This window comes from Pseudophryne corroboree, chromosome 2 (genome assembly GCF_028390025.1).
Source record: "Pseudophryne corroboree isolate aPseCor3 chromosome 2, aPseCor3.hap2, whole genome shotgun sequence".
In the NCBI taxonomy this organism is placed as follows: domain Eukaryota; kingdom Metazoa; phylum Chordata; class Amphibia; order Anura; family Myobatrachidae; genus Pseudophryne; species Pseudophryne corroboree.
The window spans coordinates 865,314,848-865,337,747 of NC_086445.1; the positions used below are offsets into that span (position 1 = coordinate 865,314,848).

The 22,900-nt window shown below is 43.3% G+C and overlaps 1 protein-coding gene across 2 annotated transcripts in view; it reads left to right on the top strand.

The window, feature by feature from the left end:
* The window catches only part of NEK8 (NIMA related kinase 8), a 354,714-nt gene that overhangs the window by 142,695 nt on the left and 189,119 nt on the right, over positions 1-22,900 (top strand). For both annotated transcript variants that reach the window (XM_063955890.1, XM_063955891.1), the window contains exon 5: positions 261-466. In XM_063955890.1, the coding sequence (XP_063811960.1) occupies positions 261-466 (206 nt within the window). The remainder of the gene's footprint in view (positions 1-260; positions 467-22,900) is intronic.

The following is a 22,900-nucleotide window of genomic DNA, read 5'->3' on the forward strand; positions in this document are numbered from 1 at the left end:
AAGTCACTATACCACATAACAAAGCTGGCACTTGTGTTCCACCAAAGGTATCCATTCACCTTTTATTCTGTGCTATAACTAATGTCAATAGATAATATTTAGTTATCTTACTGAAATTCTCAAAAAGATTTTCAAATGAATTAAAAAGACCATATGATCTTAATTGGACAGAAAGATTGGACAGTATTTTTCAGGTTTTTTAATAGTCCATGAATGTGTGCATCCATTTCATTATATCATTTGTACTTTCTTGTCTACAGGATTGTGCACTTATGCCTGCGAAAAGCTGACCAGAAGTTGGTGATCATTAAGCAAATACCTGTGGAGCAGATGACCAAGGATGAGCGCCTCGCAGCACAGAATGAATGTCAAGTGCTAAAACTATTAAGTCATCCAAACATTATTGAATACTATGAGAATTTTCTGGAAGACAAGGCCCTTATGATCGCCATGGAGTACGCTCCAGGTAAGTGCCACAAGTCTTATCATTGAACGTTAACTTCAGTAGAACAGAGCTGTCATTATTTTAATGCCATATGTACAGTGTGTATAAGGGTTAAGGTCGTTAGGTCGACAATACCATTAGATCGACATGGTCGTTTGGTCCACATATAGTAGGTCAAAAGGTCGACATGAGTTTTTAAAAATTTTTTTTAACTTTTTGGGATTTTTTTCATACTTAACGATCCACGTGGACTACGATTTGGGTTCCCCGTCACTTTACGGAGAAAACAGCACCAAAAACAATCAAAAACCTCATGTTGACCTTTTGACCTGTCAACCTAGTACATGTTGACCTAATGCATGTCGACCTAATGGCAATGTCGACCTTCAGCTGTCGACCTAATGAGTGTCGACCTAAATTGGGTCGACCCAACGACCCTTACCCGTGTATAATGCTCCATGTAAACGTCATAAGCCCCAGTCTTTAGTTGCATTCACCTGTAATAACTTATCAACAGTGTGACAATCTATAGAAAGCAAAGGTAAGTTCAGTTTGACTTCAGGGTGTCCATATTCTTCGCCACCTATTGAAAGTTAGTTGTAAGAATGCAGTAGGCACAGTGCATCTTCCACCCTCCAACCTCTTGCACTTGTTGTTTTTAATGTGCCAATGATAGAGAATATTTGTCCATATTATTAAGTGGAACAAGAAATATACAACAATTTTGTAGCGCACTGGTTCATAACATGACTACAAAACTGCATTACCTTTAATGGAATAAGCAGGAATCATGCAGCCATTGGTTGCAGACTACTTCCCTCCTCTTCTGCTGTACATTGCTGTTTCTTTAAAAGGCACCACTGATTCTGTAGTGCCATACAGTTAACAAAATATAACTATGACAAAACAATGTTTAAGAGGAAAGATAAACAATATGTGCTGCCTTTACCTCTGTTGTATTGATGAGGTCATGTGATGCTTAAAATGGATGCTCAGGGTAAGAAAGAAAAAAAAAAAAAAGAGGTTCCCCTGCTTCCCAGCTCTTACACAATGAGAGTTATGGTACTGGACATAGCTCGTTGGGACATAAATGGAGCATAAGGGCATAAAATGTAAAGGAGTAGCCACAGCGCTAGACCATTGTGTCGTTTGCGGGTGATGTTGCTTAAATAATGTGGTAATGCTTTTTGTTGAGCTTCTAAGAGGTAAACACACAGATATAACATTCCTATGAATATATTAGAACAAATCAATTGAACATTGCAAAATGTGTTCTTTGCTATGCTTCTGTGGATAGGGGAAAGTAAGGAGAGGGAGAGATATGTGGACTATGGGAAAGTAAGGAGAGGGAGAGATATGTGGACTATGGGAAAGTAAGGGGAGGGAGAGATATGTGGACTATGGGAAAGTAAGGGGAGGGAGAGATATGTGGACTATGGGAAAGTAAGGGGAGGGAGAGATATGTGGACTATGATTTATTGGGCCACAATACACTAGTATTGTCACATACATTGTACGCAGCACTCTAGTCACCGTAGTGTTGAAACGGAATAAGACTTTGCAATGTCTTGTTCACTGAGCACAAAATCTCCAAACTGCAAAGTCTTATGTGGGCACAGTTTGAATCCGCAGGACCGACAGAGCATAATGTTGGAAGGGGTCTACAGGTAAAGACTCAGTGAGCTGCTCTGAACTATAGAAGTTTTGACACACCTTTTAACATCTAATATTGAATTTAATGACCCTTTAGCACCTTTTTCAACATGAACATTTGAATTGCTTGTCCTAATAGCTTGTATTCAGCTCATATCTCATTCATCATAGGTAGAGTGAGAATGTACAGTAGGTGTATACAGTAACATATGGCAAGGGTAGAACATAAAGCAGCTGTGTATTTTTATGTGTGCATTGGCAACTGTTGCTGTTATTTATATTTTGTTGTTGTTATTTATATATGATTTTGTTGCAATTTTGTTATTGTCTCTGCTCCATAAACATCAGATTCATTAAGCACTGTTGGGTATCATAATAAAACCAATCCTGTTATAGCTGCCATTGCTAGAAAGCTTCATAGCTTTAAACTTGGCAATCACAGAGCACATCGTTAACTGCATGGAAATGTATTGTTGGATAATGAATCTCCTTGAGTACTATAACCATCTGACCATTATGTGATCATTTTAAACACATTATGCAATTAACCTTCTCGCATAACATGGATATGAGGGAACACTTACTCTGCTTGGAGATATGGAAAAATGATTATCATTCATTTAATTTCCTCATTGCAGCCATAACATGTCGGTTACTTAGTGGAGACAGGGAAAAGTGATGGCTCTTTTCCTTGGTGTCATAAGCAGACATAAAAATCTTAATCGGACAATACAGGTGGGAATATTGAGCAGCCATGGAGTATTTTCAAGGACATAAAATTAACGGTAGTAATTATAAAGGGGGTTATAAAGAACTGCGCTATTATGTCCTCACGCCTTTAAAGCTAGTGGCTGCTATGAACTGTTGGTGGGTGCACTACACAGACCCACTATAAGAGAGCATGTGTAAAAATGTGTATGGTTCAGCGCTCACCAGATTCATATAGGTAAATGCAATTAATATTGTGACTAAAATACTATATCAATATTATATATAGGACGACAAATAAATTATAATGTCTAAAAAATAAGTAATTTATTGGTAAAAGAATACATTTGTGACAATTTTAAAAAGTTAAATTAATACCGGTAATTAATCCTCACATATAACATATAAGACAAAACAAACATGAAACATAAAAAATCCCGCAATCCTGACGAAGCCTTACAGGTGAAACGCGTAGATCGCGGATAGAATCGATCCCGCTCCGTACAGTGCCCGGAAGTGAAGAGCAACGGAGCCAGAGGGACGGGAGTCTGCCGGCAGACAAACACCAGCGCTGCATATATCAGCAAGTACAGAATTATATTCACCATAACAGGGTAAACTATACAGGACTGTGATCTTAAAACGGTAGGAGGGATCCTGACCATTTGCACTGCTGTTAACCCCTGCATCTACAAACTGTATGGCATGAACATAGACCAGATACCAGCACCTTTTCAATTACTGTGCTATGCACTGAGACTTTTGATATAACTCAGAGGAATTTATTTCCCAGTGGGGTAAACCGCTAATACAGTGTGCCCATAGGGATTGTTTTTATGTTTCATGTTTGTTTTGTCTTATATGTTATATGTGAGGATTAATTACCGGTATTAATTTAACTTTTTAAAATTGTCACAAATTTATTCTTTTACCAATAAATTACTTATTTTTTAGACATTATAATTTATTTGTCGTCCTATATATAATATTGATATAGTATTTTAGTCACAATATTCATTGCATTTACCTATATGAATCTGGTGAGCGCTGAACCATACACATTTTTAACGGTAGTAATTCTCTAATTACTTTTCAGACTACTTAGCATCTTACCGTATGGGACATGCCCAAGCAATATATTAAAGAGAGGGAATGGATTAAGCATAATCAACCATAACATGAGAGATAGGAGGCCCAGGGTACATAAGCATGATGCAACTTGTGTCATCAAGACCCTGCCACCCATAATGCAGTGCCATGATTTGCAATATTGAACCTCAGGGTACTTTGCGAATTGTCTTAGGCCTCACCCAGTTCGCTAGGGAAGTGGGCTTCATGCGGGAGGGTTACTTCTTCAGAGAGTCCAGCGGTACGCCCCAAAATGGCTGAGACTCGTGCACAATCCAGGAACATAAGCAAGTATGCGTTACATCCAGAAGGTAATATCTGGTCAAGAAATGAAGAGATGACCTCCGTACTGCTTTGCATAGATTGTCTGCTATGGCCTGAGGTTGCCACTGCTCGTGATCAATGGGTCTTTAGAACTGCTGGCACCTCACATCTGTTTCCATTGTAAGCCATCCATCACCCGTCTTGATGAGGTAAACAGGAAGGAAAAATAATTGATTCATCTACCTAAGTACCTTCACTGTGGAAAGGAAAGCAGGAATTGCCCTGAAAAAGCCCACATTATGTAATAGTTGTGTTTGTTGTGATATCCTAACTTGATAATTTCACCTCAGGTATACTCACATCTGAGATTTCAAATAAAAATACAAATAAGAATTTTTTTCACTGGATGTGGAGGTGACAAATTTTAAATTTTGTGTTTGTACGTGTATCTAATAATATTTTACTGGACAGAATTAAAAGTTAAGTTTTAACATTTCTATCATATCAAGCGTGCCCCAGCACAGAGTCTTTCTTCTCCTTTCCTTGCTTTCTAACCGTATACTACTGACTCTGGGAGCACCACCAACTTTAGTCTGTGTTTGTTGTGGGTAAAGAGATGGGAGTATGATTTTCTGATTGATATGAAAAGTGGAATTTTCCTTTGTAAGTATGATTTATTGGCAATACCACTTTTTCTGTGTAAATGTTCAAAATAAAGATTCCTTACCCTCCCCCATTAAACATTAGAGCATCCAGAACTAGACTAAGATCCCAAGGTGCTACAACAGGCTTCATGCAAGGTCTGATTCTCTTTACTGCTTTATAAAAATGAAATGTAACTTTGTCAGATGCCACATTAGGCCCTTGCCTAATCCATCCAGAAAAAAATTAATGAATCTGTAAAACAGTAGTACTGATGATTCCCTAGAACTAGTTCTATATAGGTCTTCACTTATAGCAAGTTGCCTTAGCCCTATATACAGTATGCTTGCACATACTTGGATGCCGCTAGAACTTAAGCTCAGCGTAGAAGTGACTTATAAGTGTCAGCTACAGTAGATTGGGAATATGGAGACCAGCAAAGTACAAGATGGGACTGCAGACTGAGTGGTACATGGCAGCCAGGGCTGACACTGAACAAGAGACAAGCCATGAGTAGTTCAAAGGTCAAATCAGGTGGCAAACAAGGGATATCCAGTAAGACTAGATGTTGGTTTGGGCAGGAAGTGAGTGAATGTATCACAGTAACTGTAGCCAAGGTCAGGGCTATTGTTTGACAGCGCATTCTCGCAAACATTGAAGAGATGTCAGAACAAAGCAGCAAACCGCATGAAATCATCCAGTAGGTATGCACAGTGTATAGGAGCAAGGACACGCTCAGTGGAATTTAAATACTACCTGACCAATCAGACCTAGTATCCATGGCATATGGGTACACTTCTACAATCATGGTCTTGCTTGTGCCATCTTTGTATTTCATGAAAATATTTACTGTTGTCAGAAAAGAACCTCAGATGTTTGCATCTTAAAAAAAGGTTTAAAGTGCTGAATCGTATGCCATACTGCCCTCCTTTCCAGAACATTCTTGAGCTGGCATGTTTGGAGCCACACTTTGGAGCTGGAGTCATAATGAGCACAGTCTGTGACTGCCAATATCACTGCTGAAATCGCACCCCAGAATGCAGTGTGAACCGCATTCTGGAGCACATGCATCGGGGATGAAATTGCGAGGCGCACTGTTTAGCAACTGCAGAGATCAGCTGCAGCAGGGGGCACTGATCACCAGTCCCCCACCCCCCCTGACACACACGCTCTGCATGTGGAGGAGCGGGGGGGGGGGGGGGGGAAGGATCTAGCAACAGTGGTGGGGAAGGGGTCATATAAAGACGTATGATGATGGGGGGATAAAATAATAAAATACACTGTTAGCAGGGTAGCAGGAGGAGGGGTGTGGTGCAAGAAAAGGTTCTTTTTGCAGGGTGGAAGGTTGGTTTATAAAACATGGAATGTTTTTTTACTACTAAGGTGGTATGAGGGGTACTATTAGGATTTAAGACCATTGAGGGGTCTATTGCCAATGGGGGGGGTGGAAAGTTAATTTATAATGGGGGCCAATGGACATGGGAAGTGGGGTGCAAAATACCCCCTAGATATATGTTTTAATAACATTTTTAAATATATTATTACAAATACTTTTCAAACTTTATTAAATAATTAAGAAGAAAAAAAACAATTTCTGAGTGATTTTGTGGGGGAAAAAATTGTCTGTTAACTGGTTAAAAAAAACAAGGTATACTTTGGGTGGGTTCCACATAAAAAATGATTGCTATTGGTGTGACGAGTGCAAACTGAAAATGGCCTCGGCACAATGGTGATAAAACCCTTAGCAGTGAAGGGGTTAAGGTGGACAAATAACATGGGCTCTTCCTTGATCTCTTCTGACAGACTCCCAGGTAGCAATTGAAGCTCAATCCCCTGGCAGAAAGACCAGGCTGTACATCATATATTTACACAATTATCTGGGATCTGTGTCTCTTCAGCTCCTGTATATTGTATAAATATTCTTTTGTAACAAAAATTGTCGGTATTGATGTCAGTACCCAGAAAATTAAGTGTTCAATATGTTCAAGAGGCTAAAGGGCCCTAACACGCTCGGCGACTGGCCGCCGAGCTGCCCAACGGCCGTTACGGCCGTCTGACGACCCAGCAGTGATGGGGTGTGTGTGTGTGTGTGTGTGTGTGTGTGTGTGTGTGTGTGTGTGTGTGTGTGTGTGTTTGCGGGGTGATGGGAGGAGGGAAGTCTCTTCACTCCCCTGTCACCCGGCTCCATAGCCCTGCATGCTAATATGGACGAGATTGTCCATATTAGCTTGCAGGTATGAACGAGCTGGCACCAACGATGAACGAGTGCAGGGCCGCACATCGTTCATCGTTGGTGCCTACACACTGGAAGATATGACCGATATCTCAATTATTAATGAACAAGATCGTTCATATCTTTCAGTGAAATCTTTAAGTGTGTAGGGCCCATAAGCCTTGGCTTCTTTACTTTGAGAGATACAATGCACACACAAACCGCTTCATAATCCTCGGATAAAGGGTTTATCACATGCTCCACAGACATGATGAGGAACCTTGCTGCTTTTCTTATTTCCTTAGGCTCTAAAATAGCACTGAGAAGGGAATGAATGATTAATTATCTAAATAGTTATAAGGAAAGTATCCTTAAGTAGGTGCTTACGTAACACAGCTGCTCTTCATTTCTTTGGTGGGGGTTTCATGCTACATTTGCAAGAATCCATGTTGAATTTTGCAGGCCCACCAGTGTAGTGCCAAATGCTGGCCACAGCTTTCCCACCAGAAAGCACAGAGAGTGGCCTGGAAGTGACATCACAGGTGTACCTGCGTTATCCGTGAATGTGCACCTTGCACAGAAAAAGATGGTCAGGCTCCTGCCTTTGTTACTGCTTCTGTCCTGGGGAAGTCACCCCATTCTTGCTTGCACTGATAGAGGGAAGGGATTGAGGGGGGGTGGGGGGTGGATGTGAAAAAAACATTGCCATAAAGTTAATTTACTAACACTGAATTTGTTTTCATACACATCTGTGCCGGTGACCACAGCAGCTTTTGTTCCACCTGCGCTTCGGCTAGGGAGTGGGGATTGTTGATGCCGGAGGGGGCAGGCGGACTGGCAGCAGGACATAGGATGCTGCAGTAAAAGGATGTTTTTTCCCTATCTACAGTGCAGAGACTTGCTACATACCGTCCAACTGCACCTTTTTGGCAGGTACAGGACCTTTTTATTATGGTCTGTACCGATTTTTGACTCTCCAAGCGTCCACTGAAAGTATAGGATAAGGGGCATGACCACGCCGCTGTACCCGTGGCCACGCCCCCTTTTCGAATGTGTTTACATTTTTATGTGTAAATTGTTGGAGGGTGTGTTGCTGCAGTTGCAGTGGGGCTATTTTGGGGTGTGGAGCTGGAGCTGCAGCTCCATCAGTCCCATTGCTAGTCCTGCTCTGTGAACACACAGCAGCCAAAGGACAGAGCCTCCCATTGGATGTACGCTGTGTGGAAGGGCGTTTCTCGCCCAATCAGCTGTGGACTGGATGTGATAGACCTGCTTCTAACCCAATGAGAGCTCCTAGCCACGCCAAGTGTTAGAGGCCCAGGCACAAAGTCACAGATCTGGGCTATTATCTATCTGGGCTATTATATAGGAGATTAGTCCTTCATGTCTTGGCACAGGTACAGCTTGGTGTGCTGTGGGACACCAGGTGTTAAGCCCAAGTGTATTTCTAGAAAGCAAAGTAGGTCTACCTGCAGCTGTGCAGACAGAGGTTAGCAGGTACTGTCACAGTATGTACAGAAAATGCTTTTGTACAAATAATAAATAATAAGTTAATATAAATGCATTTATAACTCCAGTAGATGAATCATGCTGTAAAGTTGCTTAAAAAAGCAAAGAGGGTTGGTGTGCCTTTAACAGCTAACCTCATTATTGCTGTATTATGCTGCATGAAACCTTCTTATACCAAGTGTACTACATAATCTCATACAAAGAAACAAATAACAGCTTGTTTTATTTTTACATTTTCACCCCATCATTTATGTATCGCCCTTGTGGGTCACACCTAGACAGAACCTTGCTGGTTTCTCATTCCTATGTGTGTCGCATTGTTGCTTTTATTATGATCTGATAAAAAGACCGAAACCAACTGCTTAAGTAAATGCAGGTCAGCAACCAGTATGAGTCAGATTGTTGACATAAGGAAGGTCATTGTTTTGGAAGATAGATTCCACAATAATTACAGGAATGTGGCTTCATCTTGATCTTCAATGACAGCTTTGTGTAAATTAAGTTTTAGCCACATTTGTGTCCCTGTTTCTGTACAAAGGAGTGCTTTTAATGATCAGTTGAGTTATGCCATACACTGCTACTGTTACTATTAGCATCGACACATGCTAGGTGCATTACCTCTCTATCTGTCCCTACGTCTCTGCTGAATCTCTGTCTTTCCGTTCCTGCTGCCTCTCTTTCTGTTTCTATGCCCTGCTTCCTCTTTTTGTCCCCAAGTCCCTGTTGCCTATCTCTGTTCCTATGTCTTTGCCTGCACTCTCTCTCTCTGTGTTCCTGCTGCCACTCTCTCTCTCTCTGTGTTCCTGCTGCCACTCTCTCTGTCTCTGTGTTCCTGCTCAAAGATATAGACTGAATAAAACCAGTGGCGCAGACAGAAGGAACATGCAAAATAATATCAACAATCACAACCTGATTAGCTCATTTGGGGATGCCAATGTTGTTTTGTTAATGAATATATCCATTCTCGATATTGACCTCAAAAGAGAAAATAATTGATAGTGCAACACCGTTTAATAACAAAAGGAATCCCAATTTTTTATTTAGTCCCACTCACATGAAGGGACTTTATCATCGCATGTAATAGAATTCCACAGTGCAGCCAAGATCGTGCGTCTTTCCCGTATTCCTTTAGGTCAATACCTCGGGAGAAATATCATTAGTGCAACACTGTGAGATATTTCTTAAAAACAGTTTTAATCTCTAAAAAACACACTCACATTACACATAAAAAATATCAGCATATAGAAACATGGGGTTTTTTTCCTCACAAACAGCAGAAATGAATCCCAGAAGAAAAGTCCTGGAAGTCCACACCGATGTTAAGAGTCCCAAGTGAACCCCTCCGAGATGTCCACAGTCACAGGCACCTTGCTTAACGCGTTTCGGACCTCCAACGATTCGGGTCCTTCCTCAGAAGCGATGATAAAGTCCCTTCATGTGAGTGGGACTAAATAAAAAATTGGGATTCCTTTTGTTATTAAACGGTGTTGCACTATCAATTATTTTCTCTTTTGAGGTCAATATCGAGAATGGATATATTCATTAACAAAACAACATTGGCATCCCCAAATGAGCTAATCAGGTTGTGATTGTTGATATTATTTTGCATGTTCCTTCTGTCTGCGCCACTGGTTTTATTCAGTCTATATCTTTGCACTTGTTTCTTTGGGTTTTGGTGAAATCCCTTTGTGTAAAACTGGGCTGCACTCAGAGTGTTTATTGCGCAAAAAATTGGTTATTTCTATTCTACAGAGTCTGTGTTCCTGCTGCCACTCTCTCTGTCTCTATGTTCCTGCTGCCTCTATTTGTTCCTACATCCCTGCTGCCTCTCTCTTTATCCCAACTGCATCTCCCTAAGTCCCTGCTGACTCTCTGTTTCTATGCCTCTGCTGCCTCTTTCTGTCCCTACGTCCCTTCGGCCTCTCTCTCTGTTTCTATGCTCCTGCTGCCTCTTTTCTGTCCCTAAAGGGCCCCATACACTAGAACGATAATGCCCGATTTCATCCGATTTCGGCCATTTGGGCCGATCTATGGGATGAAATCGGGCATTTCGGATGTGTTTTACAGCCGATCCGATCCGATCCGATGCGCGTTCCCGTGAGCATCGGATCGGATCCCCTAGATTGAATGTGCTGCACTCGTGATATGTCAGTCCCCTCACGCATGTCTGGGATCACACAAGATACATCATATGCAAAAGGACAGCATACAATGTATCTTATACGTTCCTGCCCCCCGGAAAGCTGCCAGGGGGATCGCCTGCGACATGAGGGTCTGACATGTCATATTAGTGTATGGGGCCCTTAAGTCCCTTCTGCCTATATCTGTCCCTATGTCTTTGCCGGCACTCTCTCTCTCTGTGTCCCTGCCCACACTCTGTCTCTGCTGCCATTCTCTCTCTGGAGACCTGAGTTGGGTCTGATTCTGAGGTGGACGCTAATGGCACCTCTGCAGTTGTGCAGAATTATGCAAAAGCTACATGAGGTGTATTACGTAAAAAAGTAGCCCAGGATTCTGTGATGTGCTGTGGCATCTGAAGGGGCAGCACGGGATCATCTGCGTGCACATAGGACATCTAGTAACCCTGAGGTTACTCGGGATGTCACGGGAGCAGATCTGCGCGTGTACAGCACGGTGCCTCCTCATGTGCAGATCATTAAACATCAGAGATTTATGTAAATCCCAGAATCAGGCTTTATATCATACCTCCCAACTGTCCTGATTTTCGCGGGACAGTCCCGTGTTTTTGGGACTGTCCCACCTGCGGGCCGCAGTGTCCCGTGGTAGGGTGGGGCAGTTGGGAGGCTCCTGCACTTGCTGCTCTGATTAGCATGCGCACAGCGTCTATTCAGAGGCGACAGGAGGAGAGGGGGCATGCCAGTGGCTCACGGAGCACTGGGCATGCCACTTTAGTGACGAAAACGGGGACGTGGCTCGCGATTGCGGGCCTTCCCGCGAAACCATGCCCCTTTTCCATAGGCCACGCCCCCTTTTCGAGTGTGTATCCCAATACTCCAATGCTTGGTCTGGCACTCCTCGTCCCTCCTGGGTATCTGCTCCGGTGCCCTCCTTAAGCAACAATGGCTTACTATGTAGGCAATGGAAGGCGGCACTCTGAGACTTTCACAAATACCAAACGTGCTTTAATGTAGTTCCTACATTAAAGCACGTTTGGTATTTGTGAAAGTCTCCGAGTGCCGCCTTCCATTGCCTATATATATATATATCTATATATATATATATATATATATATATACACTGCTCAAAAAAATAAAGGGAACACTAAAATAACACATCCTAGATCTGAATGAATGAAATATTCTTATTAAATACTTTGTTCTTTACATAGTTGAATGTGCTGACAAAAAAATCACACAAAAATTATCAATGGAAATCAAATTTATTAACCCATGGAGGTCTGGATTTGGAGTCACCCTCAATATTAAAGTGGAAAAACACACTGCAGGCTGATCCAACTTTGATGTAATGTCCTTAGAACAAGTCAAAATGAGGCTCAGTAGTGTGTGTGGCCTCCACGTGCCTGTATGACCTCCCTAGAACCCACACAAGTGGCTCAGGTAGTGCAGCTCATCCAGGATGGCACATCAATGCGAGCTGTGGCAAGTAGGTTTGCTGTGTCTGTCAGCGTAGCGTCCAGAGCATGGAGGCGCTACCAGGAGACAGGCCAGTACATCAGGAGATGTGGAGGAGGCCGTAGGAGGGCAACAACCCAGCAGCAGGACCGCTACCTCCGCCTTTGTGCAAGGAGGAACACTGCCATAGCCCTGCAAAATGACCCCCAGCAAGCCACAAATGTGCATGTGTCTACTCAAACGATCAGAAACAGACTCCATGAGGGTGGTATGAGGGCCCGACGTCCACTGGTGGGGGTTGTGCTTACAGCCCAACACCGTGCAGGACGTTTGGCATTTGCCAGAGAACACCAAGATTGTCAAATTTGCCACTGGCGCCCTGTGCTCTTCACAGATGAAAGCAGGTTCTCACTGAGCACATGTGACAGACGTGACAGAGTCTGGAGACGCCAAGGAGAACGTTCTGCTGCCTGCAACATCCTCCAGCATGACCGGTTTGGCAGTGGGTCAGTAATGGTGTGGGGTGGCATTTCATTGAGGGGCCGCACAGCCCTCCATGTGCTCGCCAGAGGTAGCCTGACTGCCATTAGGTACCGAGATGAGATCCTCAGACCCCTTGTGAGACCATATGCTGGTGCGGTTGGCCCTGGGTTCCTACTAATGCAAGACAATGCTAGACCTCATGTGGCTGGAGTGTGTCAGCAGTTCCTGCAAGACGAAGGCATTGATGCTATGGACTGGCCCGCCCGTTCCCCAGACCTGAATCCAATTGAGCACATCTGGGACATCATGTCTCGCTCCATCCACCAAAGCCACGTTGCACTCCAGACTGTCCAGGAGTTGGTGGATGCTTTAGTCCAGGTCTGGGAGGAGATCCCTCATGAGACCATCCGCCACCTCATCAGGAGCATGCCCAGGCATTGTAGGGAGGTCATACAGGCACGTGGAGGCCACACACACTACTGAGCCTCATTTTGACTTATTTTAAGGACATTACATCAAAGTTGGATCAGCCTGTGGTGTGTTTTTCCACTTTAATATTGAGGGTGACTCCAAATCCAGACCTCCATGGGTTAATAAATTTGATTTCCATTGATAATTTTTGTGTGGTTTTGTTGTCAGCACATTGAACTATGTAATGAACAAGTGTTCCCTTTATTTTTTTGAGCAGTGTATATATATATATATATATATATATATATATACAGATATAGATTTTATATATATATATATATATATATATAGATAGATATATACAGATATACACAACAAATCTGAGGGCGCTAACAGCTTGTTAATCTATTACAGACAATCAAAATAATTTCAAATTGTATTCATAAAACAGAATACTTTCTCCATTTCACAGTATTAATAACATTATCACCATACAGGATGGATATTCAATCTGACATGTATAAATTCCAATATGCACCAATTAGGTTTGATCAGATGCAGAACCCAATTCCAATATGCACCAATTAGGTTTGATCAGATGTAGAACCCGACGCGTTTCGTTCCTTAGGACTTCCTCAGGGGTATTAGATCAATAAATGTCTGAGGCTAATAACTCCAGACGATATCCATATTTAAAAGATCAAGATAAACCTAGCCAATATTGGACCGATCGGACTTATAGACCGATATCAGGGTGTAAAAGTTTTTAGCGATCAAAAAAGAGAAGAATAGGTCTATAAATTTATACCAGACCCAAATACGGTATGTTTATATGCAACACTGGATGGATTAAAAATAGTTGGCCTCAAATCATGAAGTTTGGAGTTATTAGCCTCAGAAAGATCTGAGGATGACGGGTCAAAGACCCACTATAATACTTAGAAGTTAAACCTCAAAAAAATAACATTGGGGGGAGAGACGGACAAAGACGAGACAGGAAAAGGAAGGGAAGCACAAATAGGGGAAGCACAATCGGAACACCTTACATTATGTGCCATTATATAATAGATGAGTAAACCAGCTATCGATATACATTGCTGGGGGGATTTTAACCAAAAAACAGTGAGACATGAGCCTATTATCCAGAAAAATGGGAGGCAATCAAAATCAAAACAGAGATCAGGATAAGTTAACACAACAATATGTCATCAGGTGATTAAAGAGCTTCAATGTGGATGGCGTTAGTGACAAGAACTCAGGAAGAATTCTTGTTTCAGTAATAATATTGTTTCATAATACATCTGATAATATTAAAAGTATGGGAAAAAAAAAGGGGTTAAACCTTGATCAAGTGGGGAGGGGGGTCTAGAACAAAAGGGGCTGTTGGGTCAGATCAAGGGTGCATAGATAGTACTTCCATTTCAAGACAAATTTATAGGAAAGAGATGGATCTAATGCCAATGAACGTCTGTCAAAAAGGAGTAATTGCAGCATTCTATTCTTCAGTTCGTATAGGGTCGGAGCTGAGCGTACTGTCCAGTGTGTTAAAATCATTTTTTTGGACATGGTCAGTATGATTGTGAGTAGAGGTATAATAGATGATGTATCTGCCGGGAGTGTCCAATTTCTAAAATTCATGCAGAGGCATGCAAGAGGGTCAGCAACTAATGAGGTAGAAAGTAGCATGTTGATAAAGACTAGAACCTTCCTCCAGAATTTGAGTATTTTTGAGCATGACCAGAAGCAATGAAAAGATTTAGCATTCATCATTTTGCATTTGCTGCATTCACCCGTCTCAGAGGAATTCATGTATTGTCTCTGGGCCGGGGCAATATAAAGTCGATGTATAGTCTTAAAGTGAACTTCTTGGAGATAGGCTGACTGGAGAATTTTCATGGTGGTATGATGATGAGAAATTAATACCTGGGTAGTAGTAACTTCCGGACAGTCCGTGGACCAAGACGTAAGGAGAGGGGTAAGCGGATCTTTGTCAGTGGTGTCAAGAATTAATTTATATAGAAAGGCTGTTTTATATGCCCCATTATGTAAAGTCAGGAAGAGTGGGAGTAAAGTGTCTGGGGGAGAGAATGAGAGGATAACTGATTTAATGGTGTCAACATAATGTCTAGCTTGGAGGTACATGTAGAAGTTGGAGTGTGGGATATCATAAGTCTCTCGTAGTAAGGTAAAGGTGAGTATTCGCCCTCCAGGATCAAATAATTTGGTGGCAAGGTCTAGTCCTTTTGTGTGCCAATTTGAGAAGGAGGAGTTGTGCAGTGAAGGGGGAAAATTAGGGTTCCCCCAGAGAGGGATGTAAGGAGAGATTGCGTGATTTCTATTCAGGAGTTTATTTATATGTATCCAGGCATCATAAATAAAAATAAAATATGATTCAGTATGTGGCGTGGGAGGAGGCGCAGGGGCGTATGTAATATAGCGCTAGGTGAGAATGGGGAAAAAATAGCATCATCTAGAGAGCGATCTGTGTATGTAGATTTATTGAAAAGCCAGTCCGAGATATACCTAAAATGAATTGACAAGTGATAGAGGGTGAAATCCGGGATGCCCAGTCCTCCCAGTCTAGTCGGATGTGTTAGCTTAGATAGTCGCATCCTGGGTCTCTTGCCGGACCACAGAAATTAGGAGATCAGAGAACTTAACATTTGTACATCCGACTTTGGTAGGGGGGAAGGTATCATTTGGAGACGGTCAAAGTTTTTAGGCAAAATTATAGTTTTGATTACAGCAGCTCTACCTAGTAGAGACAGGGGGAGTTTAGTCCATGAATTTAGTTGGGTTTTAATTTTGGAGAATAGGGGTAAGAAATTCGCCTTATAGATCTGAAGGGGATCTCGGGTGATAAGGATACCCAAATATTTGATATGGGAGGGCTGGATTGTGAATTGTGCTAAAGTGGGGTCAGTGGCCAAGGACGGTGCTAAAGGAGTGATAGGAAGAATTTCAGATTTGTGAACATTGGCCCTCATTCCGAGTTGATCGGTCGCAAGGCGAATTTAGCAGAGTTACACACGCTAAGCCGCCGCCTACTGGGAGTGAATCTTAGCTTCTTAAAATTGCGACCGATGTATTCGCAATATTGCGATTACTAACTACTTAGCAGTTTCAGAGTAGCTTCAGACTTACTCTGCCTGTGCGATCATTTCAGTGCTTGTCGTTCCTGGTTGACGTCACAAACACACCCAGCGTTCGCCCAGGCACTCCCACCGTTTCTCCGGCCACTCCTGCGTTTTTTCCGGAAACGGTAGCGTTTTCAGCCACACGCCCCTGAAACGCCGTGTTTCCGCCCAGTAACACCCATTTCCTGTCAATCACATTACGATCGCCGGAGCGAAGAAAAAGCCGTGAGTAAAAATACTTTCTTCAAAGTAAAGTTACTTGGCGCAGTCGCAGTGCGAACATTGCGCATGCGTACTAAGCGGATTTTCACTGCGATGCGATGAAAAATACCGAGCGAACAACTCGGAATGAGGGCCATTGATCTTGTACCCGGAAGTGGGTCCAAAGGAGGATACAATGTCTATGATTACCGGTATAGAGACTAAAGGATTGGACACAAAGAGCAACATGTCATCTGCGTAGAGAGCAAGTTTCAATTCAGTATTTGTGAGGGGGATACCTGTGGAATCAGTAGATGACCGAAGAGCAAGTGCTAGGGGTTCTAGGGCAATGGCAAAGAGGAGGGGGGAGAGAGGACAACCTTGCCGTGTGCCTTTTTTGATCGGGAAGGGAGGGGATAAGTAGCCATTACAGGCAATTTGGGATGAGGAATTGGTATATAAAGTCCGAATGAAGGATATGTATTGGTCAGGGATTTTAAATTTGGTCATAGTGTGAAATAGATGTGGCCAATGGACGAGATCGAAGGCCTTCTCTGCGTCAATCGATAGAATAAGATTGGGGGAGTCAGTCGACGTCACAGAGGTTAGCTTTTGGGTAGCCGCCATAACTTTGCGGACATTGCGTACTGAGTGTCTGCCCTTAATAAAGCTGGTCTGGTCCTGATGGATTATATTGGGGAGGAGGGGGTTAAGACGTTCCGCCAAAATCTTGGTTAGGATTTTATAATCACAATTCAGTAGTGAAATGGGGCGACAAGAGCCAGGATTGGAGGGGTCTCTGCCCGGTTTAGGAATCACTTTGATAATGGCAGAATTGAAATATGCAGGGATATTTTGGTTAATCAAAATATGATTATAGACCGATTTAAGAACCGGGGTTAATTTATCAAGGAAAAATCTGTAGAATTCCCCAGAAATCCATCAGGACCAGAAGCCTTGGCAGGTTTGAGTGACTTAATAGCCTTCTTATTTCAAGAGTGGAAATAGGGGCTGTGAGGGAGTCTGCGAACTCCGTCGGCAATTGTGGATATGTGAGTTGTGACCAGGTATTGGCCAGTTTACGTTCGTCCATTACAGGCGAAGTTATAGGAGGGATGGTAGGAGTAGGGTTAGGGGGGGCGTAAATGTCTGTATAGAAGGCTGTCATAACCTGAGAGATTTGTGCAGTGGAATTAGTGAAGGAGCCATCTTGTAGTTTGAGGGGGTTGACAATCATCGGTGCCCTAGTGCCATTGAGGATGTTGGTGAGTAATTTACTCGTCTTATTACCGAATTTGTGAAAGCGATAATGAGAGGAGAAATTCATCTTATCAGACATGGACTGAAGTAATTCCTCAAGAAGGGACTTGGCTGAGAGGTACTTGGAGCGTGTAGTAGTGGTAGGTGTATGGACATAAGAAGCATAGGCGTCGGTCAATGATTCTTGGAGAGTGGTATAAGAGTGAGAGAGTTGTTTTCGTAAGGAAGCCTCAAAGGCTAAAATAGAACCTCGCAGTACTGATTTGGCTGTCATCCAATAGAGTGAGGGGTCTGTAGCTAGAGTAGTCTTATTATGGGTATGAAAATCAGTCCATGCCTGATCTAAGTGTTCTTGAAACTTCAGGGAGCTAAGAAGATAGGCTGGGAATCTCCATGTTCTATATGGGGACAGCTCTTTCTTCGTGAAGAATGAGAAGGTGACTAGTGCATGGTCAGAGAGTATGATAGGGTGTATGTTTGCATCTTGGACTAGGGGAAAAAGAGAGGAAGAGAGAAAGATAAAATCTATGCGAGACATTGTGGTGCGCTGCAGACAGACAAGTAAATTCTCTCTGGGTTGGATGTAGAGCCCTCCATACGTCTATTAATTGGAGAGTTTTTAACAGGGAAGGAATCCCCAGGGAGGGGGGTGGGGTACGCAGTCTCCGAGTGGAGGATCTATCAAGAGTAGGGTGAGCAGTCAGGTTGAAGTCGCCACAGAGAATAGTGGGGGCAGACATATGTGGGAGGAGTAACTTAATGAGCTTCTGGAGGAAGGATCTAGAATAGACATTGGGTGCGTAAATAGAGCCAAGAGTATAAGTCACATTGAATAATGAGAAAGAGACTATCAATATCCTGCCGTCAGGGTCAGAGTAAGTGGACAGTATTTCTATAGGCAGTGATTTGGAACTTAAAATTACAATTCCTCTGGATTTGGAGTTATAGGGGGCGGAGGCCAGAATTTTCAATTTAAGCATTTGCAGTTTCAAAATCTCAGGGGGTAAAAGATGTTTCTTGGAGACATGCAATATCTATAGACTGTTTATGTAAATATAATAAAACCTTACGGCGTTTAGCCGGAGAGTGGATGCCACCGACATTGAAGGAACCTATCTTCAGCTCAGTCATATCTGTCTGGATGAGAGCACATTCCGTCCATCTAGACATGACCCTGTCGGAGCAAAATGGCGGTGATCCTAAATGAGGACAAACACGAGGCGAGAAAAGGGGGGGGAAACATGCAATGACAAGACATGGGGAATACAAGAAAACATAACAATAGCACGGTCAACATGCCAGGTGTCCAAAGGACATAAATGACATTCCGCAAATGTAACAATAGATATAACTGTGGGCTTATCCCATAGAAAGGGATAGCAATAGACAACTGTAGATACCGGGGCATGACAGGTGCCTAGGTACCCTGTAAAAAAGGACTGACGTAATGGACCTAAACATCAATATTGGGGAGAACCATAAACTCTGAGTCATACAAGATTAGGGGGGAGATTATAAGGAAACATAGGCTAAAAAAAAAAGGGGGGGGGAGGGGCTAAAATTATAACTGGTGGAAATATATATGCATCACACAATAACTGAGGAAAAGTGGAGTTTAAACAAAAGAGAGACAGTTCTGGGGCGGCAAGAGTTCAAGCAGGGGTGTCAGTGATGTCAGCAGTGGAATCCTCGCGGTCATCAGATAGGAAGGCGTGTGCATCTTCAGGCGTCGTGAAGTCATAGTGGGTGTCATTTATGAAGATCCTTAGCTTAGCCGGATAAATGAGGGCAAATCGTCGATTCATGGAGACTAGCTTCGAGCAGATAGGAGAAAAGGATTTACGTATACTTGAAAGTTCCACAGAGAAGTCCTGGAAAAGGCGTAGTCGTTTTCCTTCCCACATAAGATTCTGGATCTTACGTGATGCTCTCCAGAATGCCACTTTGTGAAGATAGTTTAAACATCGAAATAATGTGACCCTAGGGCGTGATTCATTCGGGCCGGGAGGCGGGCCGACTCGATGAACTCTCTCCACCACCAAATCTTTACATTCATCTTCAATGCCTAATAGCTTGGGTAGGGTTACAGAAACAAAAGAAGCCAATGCTGGACCTTTAACATTTTCAGGGAGTCCCACCACCCTGATATTATTGCGACGGGAACGATTTTCAGCGTCATCGAGTTTGTTCCATAATTGATGATTTTCTTTCTGCAGCTTAATAATATCACATTGTGCCAAATGCATATCATGACATAGCGCTCCTATGCGGTTTTCAGAATCTCAGACTCTAGTAGTAAGGTGCTGCAGCTGCTGAGAGATGTCAGCCACAGCCTTGGATAATAAAGGTGACATCGTGGATTTGATGGCGTCCACAATGTCGCCATACGTAGCGGGAGTGTCCGGGTTGCGGCGTACCTGAGGGAGGTCTATGAGCTCCTGGGGTGAAGCCACCTTCTTGGAGGCTGGCATGGACGGGGCCGAGGACGCGTCCGGCGCCATGTTGGGATCGGCGCGGCGCTTCTCCTGACGAGGTGGCTGCGGTTTCTGTGAGGCGCCCGGAGCCAGGTATTTGTCCATCTGGGGAGAGCGGGTGATTAGCCGGGTAGCGGTCGCTGTGTGTAGCCGAGAACGGCTACGTATTAGCGGGTGAGCGGGCCCCTAAGCGGAGCAGCGTTTTCAAGCTGCACACCGCATGCAGCCGGAAGCGGAAGTGCGAATAAGATTGTAATTTTAATTGCGAGTACAATTGTGTGGTGACACCCCTTCTTTGTGAGACCACACCCTTTTTTCGGGCAGCTCGCTGTCGCTTTACAAAGTATGGGAGGGCTCAAATTTATAATTTACAGAACGGTTAGGGAATACCCTAGCACCGCCCCTGCCCCAACACCATCTATATGTCCCATACTGAGCTGCCCCCTTTTGCATGTTTTGTATTGTCTGCTCTCCCCCAATATAGTCTCTGTGTACTGTGCTCTCAATAACCCCCTACCCCACACACACACACAATTACACAAGTATGGTAACTTACCTCCTGCATGTTATTCTCCAGTCCTTGCTGCCTCTGTGACCCCTCCCGTTATCTTCAACTGACACTTTGCAGATCTCTTTACCAGAACTTTGCCAGATGATGATCTAAACAACCAACATTTATCGGTCAGATATACTATGTGTATAATTGTGCTACTAATTTTATTGCATACTTTCAATTTTATTAATTTGCAATTTATCTATTTGATTGACTTTTTCATCCAAAACCAAGATCTTGCCTCATAAAGACCCAAGTTATCTGCTCCAGGTTTTATCTTCCCTAGTGCTAGGACTATGTTAGTATCATACAGTACCCACAGTGTGCAGATTGCAGTCATAATTATAGAGCTTCTGTCACTATCCTTTATATTACAAATTACATTATGTGTATAAGGGACACTACTGTGAGCATTATGTGTGTAAGGGACACTACTACTGTGGACATAATGTGTAAGGGGCACTACTTCTGTGGACATTATGTGTATAAGGGGCACGTGGGCATTATGTGTATAAGGGGCACTACTACTGTGGGCATTATGTGTAAGAGGCACTACTACTGTGCGCATTATGTGTATAAGGGACACTACTATGGGCATTGTGTATATAGCATAAATAAAGGGCACTACTGTGTGGCATTAGGTATACAAGGGCCACTACTACTGTGGACATTATGTGTATAGGGGCACTAGTACTGCTACTACTGTGGGCATTGTGTATATGGTCACTACTACTGTGGGCATTATGTGTATAGGGGGCACTTTTACTATGGACATTATGCGTATTCGCGGCACTACTCCTGTGGGCATTATGCGTATAAGTGGCACTACTACTGAGGGCATTATGTGTATAAGCGGCACTACTACTAAGCGCATCATGTGTATAAGGGGCATTTCTACTGTTGACTTTTTGCATATAAGGGGCACTACTGTGGGCATAATGTGTATAACCAGCACTACTATTGTGGGCATTATTTGTAAGGGGATTACTACTGTGGTCATTATGTGAATAATGGGCACTACTGTGTAGCATAACGTGACTAGGGGCGCTGTGTGACGTAATGTAAATAAGGTATACTACTATATGGCGGACTATGAATCAGTGGCACTACGTGCGGTGTAATGTGAATAAGATTGTGCTTTTGTGTGGCATAATTTGAATTGGCAGTACTATTGTGTGGCCATGCCCCTTCTTTGTGATTCCACACCCCTTTTTAGGCAGCTAGCTGTTACTTTACAAAGTATGGAAGGGCTCAAATTTATAGTTTGCAAGGGGGCGGCGAACACCCTAGCACCGCCGCTGCCCCACACCATCTTTATGTCCTATACTGAGCTGCCCCCTTCTGCATGTTTTGTATTGTCCACTCTCCCCCACCTTGGTCTCTGTTTTGTACTGTGCTCTCAATACCCCCACCACACACACAATTACACAAGTATGGTAACTTACCTCCTGCATGTTATCCTCCAGTCCGTGCTGCCTCTGCGACCCCTCCCGTCATCTTCAACTGACACTTTGCAGATCTCTTTGCCGGTCACCCGACACTCTGCAAATCTCTTTGCCAGAACTTTGCCAGGCACCTCTCTCCCTGCAGCGCCTCCCTCTGCTGCCAGCCCCTCCCGCCGTCCGCCTATCTCTGCTCCCCCCGTCGCCCGCAGCACTTCTCTTCCTGCAGCGCCTCCCTCCGCTGCTCCACACATGTCCTCCTTAGCCAGCCCCTCCCGCTCACGGCCGCCGATCTCTGCTCCCCTGGCCGCTGCTGTCAGCGTATCCGCAGCCGCTGACAGCAGCAGCCTGACAGGACTCTGTGTACGACCAAATCCAACAGTCGGATTTGGTCGTCCATTGAATAGGGGTTGTCGGATCCATTCCGACAACTGCATGTTGGAATGGATCTGACTCCTATTGAATATACCCCTTTAATATGTATTTCTTTTTTTTAACATTGATCATTTAAAGTGTTTCCCTTTGTTTATACACAAGTGAAGGCTGCCATTTCTTACACTGAACCATATTTAAAAATAAAAAGTAAACTATCAATTTACTAGAAATTAAGTGCATCAAGGATCTATCTCCATGCATTTACAAGACAGGGGGCTAGACACAATGCATTGTCAGACTCAGCCAGTGGCTAGATAGGGCAGCCACAAAACAACACATTCGCTGTCTAGTTTGGGTAGATCTGGTTGTTCAGGACCATGCCCACAGTGACATAGAAACCTAAAGGGCTG